This window comes from Chrysochloris asiatica, unplaced genomic scaffold (genome assembly GCF_000296735.1).
Source record: "Chrysochloris asiatica unplaced genomic scaffold, ChrAsi1.0 scaffold00007, whole genome shotgun sequence".
Classification (NCBI taxonomy): domain Eukaryota; kingdom Metazoa; phylum Chordata; class Mammalia; order Afrosoricida; family Chrysochloridae; genus Chrysochloris; species Chrysochloris asiatica.
Window position 1 is genome coordinate 28,239,414 of NW_006408525.1, and position 15,496 is coordinate 28,254,909.

The 15,496-nt window shown below is 41.7% G+C and overlaps 1 protein-coding gene and 1 pseudogene across 7 annotated transcripts in view; both read left to right on the forward strand.

Annotated features, from left to right (window-relative positions):
- Positions 1-4,827: 4,827 nt before the first annotated feature.
- On the forward strand, positions 4,828-5,431 carry LOC102821324 (annotated as a pseudogene).
- Positions 5,432-13,210: 7,779 nt separating this feature from the next.
- The window catches only part of ATP6V0A1 (ATPase, H+ transporting, lysosomal V0 subunit a1), an 86,660-nt gene continuing 84,374 nt past the window's right edge, over positions 13,211-15,496 (forward strand). For 6 of the 7 annotated variants that reach the window (XM_006832670.1, XM_006832668.1, XM_006832669.1 and 3 more), the window contains exon 1: positions 13,211-13,372. In XM_006832670.1, coding sequence (XP_006832733.1) covers positions 13,256-13,372 — 117 coding nt within the window. In that variant the 5' untranslated portion in view covers positions 13,211-13,255. The remainder of the gene's footprint in view (positions 13,373-15,496) is intronic. The other variant, XM_006832667.1, reaches the window with a different exon arrangement.

Below are 15,496 nucleotides of genomic sequence, written 5' to 3' on the forward strand. Positions count from 1 at the left end.
AAGTTGGACAGTGAATAAGGAAGACTGTAGACGAATTGATGCATTTGAGTTATGATGTTGGAGAAGAATATTAAAGTACCATGGACTGCCAGAAGAGCAAACAAATCTGTGTTGGCAGAAGTACAACCAGAATGCTCCTTAGAAGCCAAGATGGACAGACTTCATTTCTCATTCTGGACGTATTATCAGGAGGAACCAGTCCCTGGAGAAGGACATCATGCTTGGTAAAATGGAGCAACAGAGAAGAAGAGAGAGACCCCCAATGAGATGGATTGGTGCATAGCAGCCATGGTGAAGATGCCTCAGGACCGGGTGGTGTTTCATTCTGTTGTACATAGGGTCTCTATGAGTTGGAATCAACTCGACAGCACTTCACAGCAACAACAATGCTCCAAAGGTTTCGCTACTCTCTGTCACTCCACCTTTCCCTGCTTCCCATGTAGAGCTTCTCAGTGCTTTTGAAATTTCATTTCTTTAAGAAGCCTCTTTTCAGGCAAAGTTATGAAAACTTCTTAGATATTACCAGACACCTTGAGGGAATGAGTCACTGGGCCTGCATACTCAAAACCATGGTCTCAGGGGACCAGGTTTAATTGACATAGCATAGACCACAAAGACAATATTCTACATCCTGCTTTGGTCAGTAACAACTGGGATCTTAAGAACTCATGAGCATGGAAAGCCATGTGTAACAAAGCTTAGCCATCCAAAACGAATCAATGCTGAGGTGACTAAATATCTAGCCTTTTACATGTAAACCTGTCAGCAAAATTAGATATTTTTTAAAGGAGAAACATTGGAGGGCTGATATATCATTCAGAAATCTTGCATTTTCAAAAATTCAATACAAGCACCAGGCAATCTGTGTCTAAGGGTACTATTTTGAAGCATATGAGCAGTGTACAAAACGTCATAAAACAACTGTTTCCACACTTGCACCTGCTTTGTAGTGCTTCTCCATTTGTTTTTGCAGAGAAATGTTTTTCATTTCCCGTGTGTTCCTTTTCCTTCTGAAATCTTCCGCCTGACTTTATCCATTTTTTAAAGGCTCCTTCCTCTTGGTCTCTTTTCTTAAGGCACTGCTGCTGTGACACTTTTCTATAATCTTTTCATTCCTGTGTACAGTAGCTTAAAGGTGCAGTGATTGAGCATAACCCACTTGGTCTGTATAAATTATTGAAATCCATTTGCACCTCGTAAGAATGGACTTAAAAGTACTGCTGGGCAAGTGTGCTGAAAGCACACTGATTGCTCAAATATAAGGAAATAGCTCAGTGAATGTGGTTATGGGAGGAGAAAGAGGAAACAAATCTAGTCAGATGTGAATTGGATCTGTTGTAATAGGTATATTAAAACGAACAAAAATTGTTATTTTTCATTTCCTTGCGTCAATGAGTAGTAAAATTTGAACTATCTGGGGATTCTTTATCAGAACTATTCTTGTTGAATATTTATACTTGATTGAAATAATTGTTTAAGTGAAGTTTTATTTAAACCATATTAACAGAAAATTGTGTATAGAAATTTAATGAAATATGAAATTCAGCAAGAATGATTGTCACTTGTTAAAATCTGGTTTACCTGTCTTGCCATTATGACATTTCTTTTTTATTTTTATTTTTTTGCCATTACCTTTTAAACATTTTATTGTGAATTGAGTGAAGGTTTACAGAGCAGATCATCAGTTTTACATTAAACAAATCATACACTTTGCTTCTTTACAATGATTGCAATCCCCTCCATGTACCATCAGTTAACAATATTGACCTCTATTCACCTTGACTCTTGCATTCCTCCCTGTGTCTCCCACCACCTTCATCTTTCCTCTGCCAACCTCCCTCTTGTTGTATATCGCCTGCCCATCACTCATGTTAACATGTGTCTTCTCTGTAGTCAGTGAATAATTTTCCCTCCTTCCTCCTGGTCCTCTGTAACCATCATAGATGGTTTCTTTTATCAAGAATACCTTTTCTTTTTTTAAATTTTTATGTGGATTGAGTGAAAGTTTACAGACCAGATCAGTTTTACATTCAACAAATCATACACCTTGTTTCATTACAATGATTATAATCCCCTCCATGTACCATCAATTAACAGTAATTCTCTCTATCCACTTTAGCTTTTTTAAAAAACAAAAATACCCACTTAAAAAACAAACAAACAACAACAACAAAAAACCCCACTTAGGCATATATAATAATTTACATCTCCAGAGGGCACATTCTACAAGTCTGACTCCTGGCCATCAGCTCTTAGTCCCTCTCTTCCCATGAATCTACAGTTCTCAGCCACTCCCCCTCTCCATGACCCCATTGCTGTTTCCCCAGATAAGGTCCTGCATTCTGCTTGTGCAGCTTCTCCCTTGATGGTCCTAGGGTCCTCTGTTTCTGGACTGTAAGATTAACCACTCCCCTGTTTTTGTTATAAAACTTCTACCTTTATAATTGTGACAGTCACAATTAGTCATAATAACAATCATTCACTATTGAATCATAAAAATCTTATCCCCATCTTTTTTCAGGTTCATCAAATTGTAGCACAATTTACCCTTGTTTCCTTTATTAAAAAAATTTTTTTTCTTGTAATTTTCCTCTAGTCAAGTTCTGATTATCGAGCCATCAGGGTAGGTCAAATGGGTGCTCTCTGCAAGTTTGGGTGTTCTTGTGTATCTCGCCTCATTTCATATCAGCTGGATGCTTCACTCTCAGCTCTAGGCCTCTGTGGCTATGTCCTTGTCCATGCGCTCAAGTGTCCTCAGGTCTCACCACACTTTGGACCAACCAGCCTTCCTCTTCTCTCTCTCATCTCCAGGCCAACGGAAGTCAATGGACTGTGGTTGAACTCAGCCCATTTCTTCATTGCTGCCTTTCCCTCTCTTCCACTCACCAGTAGACCAATGTTGTCGCCAGCAAGCTTACATGCTTGTTTGTGTGTTCCCTTTGAGTTTCAGTCTTAGAGGGGAGTTTGTCCTGAAGGAACATGATTGCTTGCCTTGATGACTTCCTGGCGAACAGCTTGCTTATTCTTGTAGTAGCCAGTCATGCTGACATTTTTGTTTTGAGTTTTTCCTGATGATCTTTCTTTGAAGATGTATCTTCTGTCACTGTAGCTGTTCCAGGGTGGTCTGCTTGTCCTTTCTAGTGGGAATGTCCCACCTCATAAGGTTCTGGATGGGACTCAGGATTCTACCTAACGTCCTATACTGTGTAAAGGCTTTGCACGAGGCCTATTTCACTGGGCAAGTTCTAGAACCCCTTTTAGGTATTCCAGTCAGTTATAGGCTGAAGATGGGCTTGCAAGTTTTCTCTAATCATGTTTCCCAACATTCCTTTTTATTCCACCCAAGTGTCTATTTTACAATAGTAGGCAAAGGAAACTAATATTCATAAAACAGTCAAGCATTTTAGTATTATTTTCCCTCTTCAAGCTATACCTAGATCTCTGTATCCCAGAGCCCTGTTGTTCCAAGGTCAAGCATGCATCACTATTTACTTCTGTCCCACTAGGCCATGCAAACCTGTCTCAGTGTTCACCTATCAATCTTGTTCTTCCACCACCTCCCCCTTCTTGTATTGCCCTCCCAACACCTAAACTAAACCCCCCCATCACAACCCCATTGTGGTTACCTTATATTCCATTAGTTCTTCCTTCCATTTAAGACAGTCTATTTTATCCAGTAATCTACCTGACCTTCCCACCACCTGGATCTCTGTTCCTCAGTTACTTTCTTTCACATTGTAATAGTTTTGATCATAGACTGACTCCCAGATCCTCTGTTCTTATAATTTTATTCTGTTCTTGACTCTTCCATTTGTCGATTGAGTTCAGGGTGATGCTGCCACATACGTCATTCTCTGGTTGTTGTTTGTTCTTGTTGATTCTCAGTCCACAGAACTTCCTTTAAGATGTTTTTCATAGCAGGGTTGGCTTTGGCAAAATCCCTTAGCTTCTGTTTATCCTGGAATGTTTTGATTACACCATCATATTTGCTTGACAGGTTTGCTGGGTAGAGGATTTTTGGGTGGCAGTTTTTTTCTTTCAGGGGGTGGAGTGTCCACTTGCTCAAGCACCCCCTCTAGTCACCAGAAAGGAGGTGCGGAGACAGCAACAGACCAATGAATAGATACCAAAAAAAAAGTGCCCACACCTTTATCTCTGCGGTTCTGTCAGGTGTCCATGGCTTCTCTGATCCTTCCCCCACTTGATCTCACCCAAGATGGCGGCTCCTGGAGCAGTTGAGCGTCTTGAATTACAAAACAATGGATTTCCTGCTTCTGCTACAAATTTCCCTTGCTGTAAGCCTTCCAACCTTCTAAATATTCCTTTATATGTGGTTCAGAGTTGTGGCACCATCCCCTGAGCCTGCCTGGTCCAGTATTCTGTGTTGTTGCTAATGGAGCTCTTCACTGCACCTCCACCGGATCCGCCATCTTATTTGTTCTCCATGACATTTCATTTTGAAGGATGTGTTGTAGCTCACTGTTCAAGTCTGGGTTCTGACTGCTGTTCTTAGCCATCACAAAATGCTGTATTTTTGTAATTGGAGCTTCGTGCTGTTATCTGGAAATGGTGGGAAAGTTGAGCTTTATATACTGCTTCCTAAAGCATATTGAAATATTTTTAAAAAGAAACTATTGCTACTATCCAATTAAAACAACAAAAAATCCCTCATAAGCAGATACACTGTGACCACTACTCTCGGTGGCAGACACTGATTGGGCATGGTGCATGGTCACTGAGCTGTGAGCCTGGCGGGTGTGCCCCAAGTTGGTTCCGGCCTCCACGTGCCCCTAATGCTGTGTGAGTGCTAAGGCCTGGTCGACAGTGATGTAGTATTTCCTGGGCCAGAAGGTGCTACATGGTTCCTGGGACCAAGTGGTCGTTCGCCACCTTCTGGCAGTGATACTCGAATCCCGACAGCAAACAATCCCTCTTGACAGACAGAGGACGTAATACACCGGAAGTGACTCGTGACCAGAAGCTCCTGTCCTGGCAACTCCAGACCAAGACCAACATTTCCTATCAGTGTTGCTCACTCGGTATACAGCCTGGAGGACTCTATTGTGGACCCACAGAATCAGACCATGACCAACTTCACCTGGAGCATCAAGCACATCCTGCTAATGGTGGTGAAGGGAATGCTGCATTTACTGTGTGAACTCAGATAACAGCTGCTGGGCCAAAAGCTTGTTTGGCGTCTCCAGAGCTGTCCAAGAATTTGGTCTGGCTGGGTTTAAACAACAATGTGACCAAGACAATGAAGGGTTTTGACTATATTTTGGCCAAGCTGCAAGGTGAGGTCCTTTCTAAAACACTTGTTGAAATGGCCAAGTAAGTCAAAGAAAAGGCAAAGGAGACGGCACTGGCAGCTACAGAAAAGGCCAAGGACCTTGCCAACAAAGCAGTCACCAAGAATCAGTAGCAGAGATGATAGTTTTTGTAGCAGCTCAAACCTTTCCTTCACAGCATCACCTATGTCGCACACCAGACAGTCCAGCTCCAACCCCTCCATCCTACTCACAACATGCTTTCTTATTCAAAATCGACTTCCAGTCATATCTACTGGAGTGGGGGTCTGGTTAGGCATCTACAGGACACCATGCATGTTACCCATGTTTGTGCAAGTCTGTTTATTACCCCGTTGGGCACCTGAGGTACCCAGGGTGACAGAGAGCAGGTGAAGTGATATAAACACTAGACTGGAATTGCCATAAGGGCAGGGATCTGTTTGCTGTCTGATGTGACCCCAGCACCTGACACAATCTCTAGCACATATTAGGCACTCAGTAAATATTTGTTGAATTAAATTAGCCCCCCCCCACACACAAATGAATCAAAACTCATGAGCCGCCCATGTAAGATGCAGCTATTGGTCTCTCTCTATCCAGAGGCAAGAAGAGTGATGAAAATTGAAGATTCTTGGAAAAAATTAGTCCAGTGGACTAAGGGACTACTTGAACATCAATCTCTAGGACTCTGAGACCAGAAGAACTAGATGGTGCCTAGCTACCACTACTAACTGCTCTAGAAGGGGTCACATTAGAAGGTCCTGGATGCAGTTGTTGTTATGTGCTATGGAGTTGGTTCCGACTCATAGTGTCCCTGCACAGGGTTTCCAAGGCTGTAAATCTTTACGGGAGCAGAACGCCTCATCTTTCTCCCATGGAACAGCTGACCTTGAGGTTAGCAGCCTGATTCATGACCACTGCGCTACCAGAGCTCCTTAAAAGGCCCTGGATATAGTGGGAGAAAATATGGAACAAAACTCAAAATGATAAAAAAAAAAAAAAAAAAGCTAGACTTACTGGTCAGATAGAGACTAGTGGAACTCCAAACTGTGGCCCTCAGTCACCCTTCAGGTCTGGAACTGGACTTACGTCATGGTTCAATTTCCAGGCAAACAACAGATAGGTATAAATGGCAGGGGAGGGGGAGAGAACAACACTAATGAAGTATCCACAAAAGGCAGCATTTGCTCAAGGACAAAGTTCAGAAGGGTTAGGAAAGAAGGAATAGTAGAAACAAGAATCTCAGGAAGTGGGATAAGTGATGTTACATTGACGGGAATTGCAATCATTGAGATGACAAACTGTATGATTTGTTGAATGTAAAACTGATGATCAGCTCTATAAACCACTCACTTCACAATAAAAACTTGAAAAACAGAATAAAATAAGAAGCCTCTTTTCATAGCGTTTTGAACTCCCACAAATTCAGAGGCACCCTGTGTCATGTGTTAATCATACAAGTCATAAGGAAAGCATAAAAGGTCACATGGTTTAGGCTCATTCATATCTCTTTGTTGATATAATCATTAGCAGAGCTAAAGGAAGTTGACATTTCAGTTACTATAGCTTCAAAATCTATGCTGAAGGTTTTTACTTTTTACTATATGATCTTCATTTTAAACACAGGAAGAGGAGTCCTGGTGTGGCGCTATGGGTTAATGCGCTAGACTGCAAAGTCAGTTTGAACTGCAAGGTTGGTAGTTTAATCTCACTAGTCGCTCCTTGGAAACCCTCTACAGGGTTGCTATGGGTCAGAACTGACTTGACAGCACTTAACAACAACAACAACAAAACTTTGGAAGTAAAAGCGGAAGTGTTCATTTAAGAGCTCTCAGTAAAACTGTAAAAGGGACTACTTTCATGGAAACTGCTAGGCAATGTTTCCAGAACAAAGGTCAGCTAAAAGTTGTACTAGGAGAATTCTTTTTAATCAGATACTTGGTTGTTGTTGCTGTTGTTAAGTGCCATCCAACTGATACAGACTCATAGCGACCCTATGTACAACAGAACGAAACACTGCCCAGTCCTGGGCCAACCTCACAGTCGTTGCTACGCCTGAGCCCACTGCTGCTGCCACTGTGCCAATCTATCTCTTTGGGGCTCTTTTTCTACCAATCAATTGGCCAAGTAGCTGTCTTCCAAATTTCTTGGCATAGATGGGCAAGTGCCTCCAATACTACAACAGTTTGCTGAAACATTTCAATTTGTATTCCATCAATCACTTGTTTTCTGCCAATGCCTTCGGTGCAACTTGGACTTCTTCCTTTGGTACGATCAGTTCTTGATCATATGCTACCTCTTGAAATCGTTGAACATCGACCATTCTTTTTCGTCCAGTGACTCTGTGTATTCCTTTCATCTTTTTTTGACCTTTGATGCTTTCTGCATCATTCAATATTTTCCCCCATAGAATCCTTCAATATTGTAAATTGAGACGAATTCTTTCTTCAGTTCTTTCAACTTGAGAAATGCTGAGTGTGTTCTTCCCTTTTGGTTTTTTAATTCCATGTCTTTGAATATTCCATCATAATGTTTGACCTTGTCTTCTCAAACTGCCCTTTGAAATTTTCCATTCAGCTCTTTTACTTCCTTATTTTTTCTATTCGCTTTAACTACTCTAAGCGCAATAGCAAGCTTAGTCTCTTCTGAAATTTACTGTAATCTTTGCTTTTTTTGTCTTCTTAATGACCTTTTGCTTTCTTCATGTATGATGTTCCTGATGCTATCCCACAGTTCTCTGGGCTTTGGTCATTAGTATTCAGTGTGTCAAATCTGTTCTTGAGATGGTCTCTAAATTCTATTTTTGACACACATAAGGTCACCATGCGTCAATTTAGCCTATTGTCTGGATAACTAGGAAAACAGTGATGGATTAAGTGATGGTACTGTTTTTTTGTATGGTGAAAGTTCTAATTCTTAAATGCCATCTAATCCTTGAATATTTAAATGTCAGCTCCTTGATGAAAACTTTTCTGATACTCTCAGGCCTATTATATGATATTTTATCTCGGTAATTTTAGCTAAAAGTTTTTTTTGCATGTTTGAACTCCAGGCATGTACCAAGTTCCTTTTAGTCCCCACAATAACCATATGGGGTAAATATTATTATTGACCCCATTACATAGATGAGGAAATAAGTTTAGAGAATTTCAAGGTTACTGTTTTTAAGTGCTTATTCAGTGTTATTGTTCCAATGCAAAGTGACCTTATACAGGGTTTCTGAGGCTGTAAATCTTTGCAGGAACAGAAAGCCTCATTTTTCTCTGTTAGAACGGCTCATGGTTTGTAGTCCAGTGCTTATCCTACAACTTTTAAATAATACATCAAAATTTGAATTCGGGTCAGATTCAGAGTACATATCATGAAGGCAGCCAACATCATATTTAAGAGTACAAATAATGGAGTCAAACTGATGGGGTTTGAATCTTGTTATCCCATTGTCTAGCTGAGTGACTTTAAATAAATTATTGTGTCTCAATTTCATAATCTATTAAATGGGAATTGTAATAATATCTGACTCTTAGGGTTGCTGGAGTCCTGATGTGGTGCTATAGGATAAACACTGGACTTCTAACCTCAAGATTAATGGTTCAAACCCACCAGCAGCTCCTAAGAAACCATATACGGTTGCTGTGAGTCTTAAACAGAAGAAGGTTGTTGTTGTTAAGTGCCCTTGAGTCAGTTCTCACTCATAGCGACCCTGTATAGGGTTTCTGATGAGTGGTTGATGAGCTTGAACAGCCAACCTTGCAGTTCAGACTTTGCATTTGCAGTTCATTAACCCTCAGCGCCACAACAGAAGTCCAAATGTCCACAGCAGAAAAGCTGGGTTCCAATTTACAGTGACCCTTTAAAAGGTTTCCAAGGAGCACCTAGTGGGTTCGAACCACCAACCTGTGGTTAACCATCCGGCACTTATCCTGTAGTGCCACACCAGAACTTATCCTTGAATGCTGCATCAGACATTGAAGTTTTGCAATGAGTAATACAGCCCATGATGAGAACATGGAGGGAAAACAAACAGAACATGGGGAAAGATTGCTGTCAGGAGATGGAAGGCGACAGCAAAGGAGTTTTGAGAGAAAAGACACCGGAAGAAAAGTCACGTAAAAAAGAGAGCTCAAGGGAATGGAGGTGAGGCCAGAGGAGAGGCTGCCTTATTGGTGGAGTATGAAAAATTTGTGGTTACCCAGTAGCTGACTGAGGTTTTCTGCTTTTAAGTCTCAAAGGAAGGAAATGACAATGATTGTGTAATCGCTTCCTAAAATTTTGCAAGCTTTCAAACTGGGGTTCCTGTCTGCCTTGTACACAAAGTTGGGAAACCTAGCGAACATTTAAGAAAACAGGGAGAAGGGAGGATTTGGGTCTCCAAGGTGCTAAAAAAAATTATAATGAAGTTGTATCTTCACTCACAATAGGATAAAAACTCATAGAAAATATCCATTTTCACCCTTCATTGTTTCACTTAGGCTGATAGAGCAGAATTGATATTTCTGCCTGATAGACAAAATGATCGGCACCAGGGTTTTTATCTGAAATATTACCCCTCATTACACTTGAATCGGAACAGGGTTCCACCACCCAGGAAGATTGCATAACCGGATTTTCGAGTTTTTCCAGATATACTTCTGGTTGTTATGAACAACCTAGGAAGCCCTACTCCATAGAAGAGAGGCAAGAAAAGAGAATCACTATCTATATTTGAGGACGGCATTTTCAGAAATAAAAAACAGACATTACTTTTGCCTTGTTAAACAATTTTTTTTTTTTTAATTTTTGAATAACTAAAACTCCTGGGTGGTCAAATGGGCTCGCAGGAAACAATTAAACAAGATAAAACATTACTTCCACAGCATACGGTTTTATGGGGTTTTTCACCCCCAGTTAGTTGGAGAAAAACAGACCTGGGATAAAGAAGGCTCTGCTGCAAGATCTAGCACCTAAAGCATGTCACTCTGCACTCGGGAGCTCAAGTTTTCTCATCTGTAAAATAACGTGATATGTGTGCGCATGTAAGAGAGATTTATCTCTCGAGGAATAAACGTATGAATTAATTTAGAAATAAAGAGCAGGCAACCCTGCCCGAAGACAGAGATTAGGGAGGATTCTGAAGGGCTCAGGAACCGAATGACCAGAACACCTGCACCGCCAGCCCCTCCCACCAGCCTTCCCTAGCCGGGAGCCGCAGCGGCGAGAACAAGATGGCGTCAGCACGCAGGGTCTCGCCCGCGCCCCCGCGACTCTGCATTGCGGCAGTCCGTGAGAGGACGTACTCCATTGGCCGACGGCGATGAGGTAATCTTGTGGGCGGAGCGCGGTGGTAGCGCGGGGGCGGGGCTTTGAGGACGCACGCACGTCGAGGCCCAGCTGCCCAGAGCCGTGTAGGCTGCGGGCTTGGTCAGCAGCGGCTGCTTTGGTGGCTGTGGTACCGGCGGCGGAACGGGAGCGTGGGCTGCAGGTACAGCGTATCCGGGATCGGCCTCCCTGGGGCACAGGAACTCCTAATAGCCTTCTTGCTTGTCAAAAGAATTAGGGAATTTAGGTCTCTGGGAGAAAATAAGCTTCACCCCCTTTTTGGGTACACCTCCTGGGGACAGAGGAACCGGAGACTCACTCCCTTTGGAGGACCTGAATGCCTTCCCCCATTTAAGGGGGATGCGAAAGAACTGAAGATTATTTGCTATGCAGAATAATTTTGGGAGCTTCAGAAGGGCCTCTCAATTTGGCGATTACTCTCTTTTATTTCCCACCCCAGGAGGCAGGTGTGCCTGGCTTCCGAGAATTCCTGCTTTCTCACTGTGTAGGTAGAAAAAGAAGCAGGTTAGGAGGCGGGGACTGATGACAGTAACGAGATCTCTGGGGTTGGGTGCGGAGGCTGCTGTATATGGTCTCATTAAGCAGAATTGTTACTTCCTATCATTTTGGTTCTGATCGGCTCAATCGGGAGAGAGATGTTCTGGGGAGACCTGTAATCGTTAAATAACAAGGGGAGGCAGGCAACTCATTGGAGCCTATCATTATGGGTAGTCTGAGCTGTGCTGATCAGGCATAATGTCATCTGTTTAAAGGTTGTGGAATCTGTCCTTGTTTTCTTTAGGAGATGGGGTGGGACTGGTAATCAGCTGGTTTGGATGATTCAAGTACGTTGTTAGGTGCCATCGAATCGGTTCTGACTCATAAGGACCCTGTGGATTCAAGTATAGACAAAAAGTTAAGCACGTTACCCCTTTGCTGATATCTGAGTGTGTCGTCTTGCCATCTTCAACATATGCACAGAGGTCTTGTCATTCAAATTCCTTAAAATATCTCCCACCATTCCAGAAGAGTAAATCAGTACTGAATATAAATGCACTCATGACACTAAAAATACTGTATGTTACACTGAGATTGATACTGTGTAACTTTACCTTAGCTGGCTGAGAAGAAATAATTGCCGTTTCAGGACCACTGATAGCGCCCATTGTCTTTCCTACTGGGCAACAATAGGACAACCCTAAAACAAAACCTTTGTTGGGTTTAGCATGAAAAGATTTGACAGATGGGAAAGTGCAGTTAATCTTGAAGGTAGGGATAAGAAACAGAACGCTGCAGGGATGGAAAGCTTATTCTCGGTGGCTTTTTAAAAAACTGCTTTGTCATTATCAGTGTTTTCCTGTGGTGCTTAATTGGAAATTGGACTTAATATGCAAGTTGGTTTTCTTTGTCTCTTTAGATAATGCACGTACTTGAATTTCTTATGGGAATCCAGTGAGTTGTCTGCCTCTCCTTATTGTTTAATGATTACAGGTCTCCCTAGAACATCTCTTTCCCAATTGTTGTTAAATGCCATCGAGTCGCTTCTGACTGAAGGACACTGTATAGGGTTTCCAAAGAGCAGTTGGTGAGTTTAAACCTCTGACCTTGTGGTTCAAACTGACCTTGCAGTCCAGCTCACACCAGGACTTCTCTATCCTAATTGTTGTTGTTGTTGTTAAGTGCCATAGAGTCGGTTGTGACCCATAGTGGCCCTGTATAGGATTTCTTAGGAGTGACTGGTGCGCTTGAACCACCAACCTTGCAGTTCAAACTGACTTTGCAGTCCAGTGCATTAACCCTCAGTGCCACACCAGGACTTCCCTCTAGCCAACTATTCCAATTGTTGTTGTTGTTAAGTGCCGTCGAGTCGGTTCCGACCCATAGCGACCCTGTACAGGGTTTCCGAGGGTGTAAATCTTTACGGGAGTAGAAAGCCTCATCTTTCTCCCGCGGAGCGGCTGGTAGTTTCGAACCGCTGACCTTAAGGTTCGCAGCCCGATTCGTAACCACTACGCTACCAGAGTGAGCCTGTCAAAAACAAAATAATAGGAAATGCCAGTTTTGTTTAATGAATATACAGCAGCACTTAGGAGGTACTTGGAAAATTAAACCTTTTAATGTAGCCATAGTTTTAGCGTCATGCAGGGGGCTCTAACTGTTAGAGATGGGCATTGCCAATAAAGGGCAGAAAAGGAGTTGTAGCAGATATCCTTTATGAGAGAGTAATCAAGTTCTCATGTTTGTTTCCTGCATAAGCAAAATGAGGTAGGGCAGCGTGAATGTCATTCATAATATTGTGTTGAGGATATTTAAAGAACTGTTGGGATTCCCAGTTCCTGTCTTTAATCTGGATACATTCTCATGTATTGAGTTGTCCCGAAATGTTGTCATTTGATCCTGATGTTGACTGCAAAGGAAGTGACTTTTGATCTGGCACACTGTGGAGCAGGATTCAATAACTGCCTTCTGCAATTTCTCCTTTTCGTCTTTCCAAGCAAGATGTCAAAACAGTTGTTAAAAACCTGTCATCATGGGGTGAAAGAAAAGAAAATGCAAAGCTAAAAGGGTGTTTGCTCTTGACCCACTTGGTAATTTCCAAGGTTGTGTAATTTTCTCTTTCTGTCTCAGGTGGAGAGAAATCTAGGTACTGTTGACTGGTACTTGCTGCCACCATGGGGGAACTATTCCGAAGTGAAGAGATGACACTGGCCCAGCTTTTTCTACAGTCAGAAGCTGCTTATTGTTGCGTCAGTGAATTAGGAGAACTTGGAAAGGTTCAATTTCGTGATGTAAGTAGTTTTATTGTGGTTAAAAAATGTATTTTTTAAAAATGTGCTAATTTTGCATGTATAATTTAGTGACGTTGACTACATTCATCTTGTTGTGCAAACATTATTACTAAGCAATAGCTCCCGGTGACTTACTTCACTCAGCATACTGTTGTCAGGGTTCATCCGTGTTGTGGTCTGCTTCAGGACGTCGTTTCTCTTTATGGCTCAGTAGCAATTGATTGTTTGAATATAGCACATTTTGTGTATTCATCTGTTGATGGACATTTAAGCTGTTTCCACTTTTGGTTGTTGTGAATAATTTTGCTATAAATATTGGTGTACAGGTGAATGGTTTGTTTTAGTTGCAAAAATAACATTGCAGCACTGGCTTACTATTGTTAGGGCATACACTTTAAGTTGTCTTTCTAGTGATGAGAATGTTTTGTGTCAGTCCTTCCATGCTTTTGCTAGCTCCCCTTTTGAGAACAGTCCTGTGCATTCTCAAGGTAATTGCTTGAGATACAATCGAAGTCATTAAACTAATTAGTTCAAGACCTTCACTTTGCCTTTGGGCTCCTTAACATTTCCCATATCAGGAGATAAATAGCTAGATAGATCAGCCACAGATATATAGCATATAAGTAAGTATATGCTGAATAGTCATTATTTTGGGGCATTGTGCTGAGCACTTGCAGAAGGTATGGAAAGAAAATGAATACTCTAAAATATTATGTCTTAGGAGACTTAGAATCTAATCAAGAAGACAGAGCATGCCTGCTGAATGAAAGGGGGGGTTTACAATTCACAAGTCCCTGATACTTGGTTTCATCCTCCTATTTTGCATTTTCAGAGTCCCATATACCTCTCTTTCCTAGTTCTCGTTGTTGTTGTTAAGTGCCATCGAGTCAGTTCCGACTCATAATGACCCTGGGTTTCTGAGAAGTGGCTGGTGAGTTTGAACTGCCAACCATGCAGTTCAAACCTACCTTGCAGTTCAGTGCTTACACTGCAGTACCACACCAGTACTCCATATTTCTCATTATACTCATGGTTTTACATTCATCAATGTGAGTTAATGTGCTGGACTGCAAAGTCGGTTTGAACTACAAGGTTAGTGGTTCAAGCTCACCAGTCACTCCTTGGACCCCATATAGGGTCTCTATGGGTCAGAACTGACTTGATGGCACTTCACAACAACAACAATAACAACAGCAACTCCTAGGATGGTGCTGTAGGCTCAGCACTAGACTGTGAACCATAAGGTCAGCAGTTCAAACCCACCAGTTGCTCCTTGGAAACCTTATACAAGTTCCTTCTGAGTTGGAACTGACCCAACAGCACTTAATAACAATAGCAACCTCTGCTATGCTTGTCCCTTGAAGACAGGGCTGTATCTTTTTTTGCTCATTTGAGCCTAGCACATATATGGTATTCAATCAGTATTTGTTGGAATGAATAGATGAATGAAAACCAAGTGATCAGAAAGGTGTGAGATTAATCAATGTAGGCTTCTGAATTGGTAAATTTTCAGGAAGTTCTCAGTCTGAAGCTGAAATTGTATAAATAATAATTCTGTGATGTGGCCTTTTTTTCATCCTCTTGGAACCATTTTACACCACCTCTCTTCTCTGACTCTGATTCAGTTTCTAATCTTTCTGAGGACTCATTGTTATTTTCTTATAATCTCTTATCATCCCCACCTTGGTGTAGGTGGTTCCCGACATGCTCCTCTCTGCTCCCTTTCAGTAAGTTCCTCCATACCCACTTCTTCCTATATCAGTTTTTGATGATTCTATCTACTCTCAAATCTTCCATCTTTATTCGGTGACTTCCAAGTCTCTCTCTCTGACTTTGACCCCCCCACCCCAAGTGTCATACCTGTATTTACAGCTTTGAGATTATTGTTATCCAGTAATTCTCTCAAGATAAGTATGTCTAAATCCCAACACTTTGCCTTTTCACAAATTGTTTCCTCATTTTGACTTAACATGAGTTAATGCATCAACTCCATGGCATATAACAACAACGACAATGTACAATATTTTCCAGTTTTCTTGGCCTGAATGTAAGTCAAACATCAGTCACTCTTAGCTTGCAGTTCTTTGTCTTGTACTGTGATCTCTTCTTCTTTTTTTTTTTTTT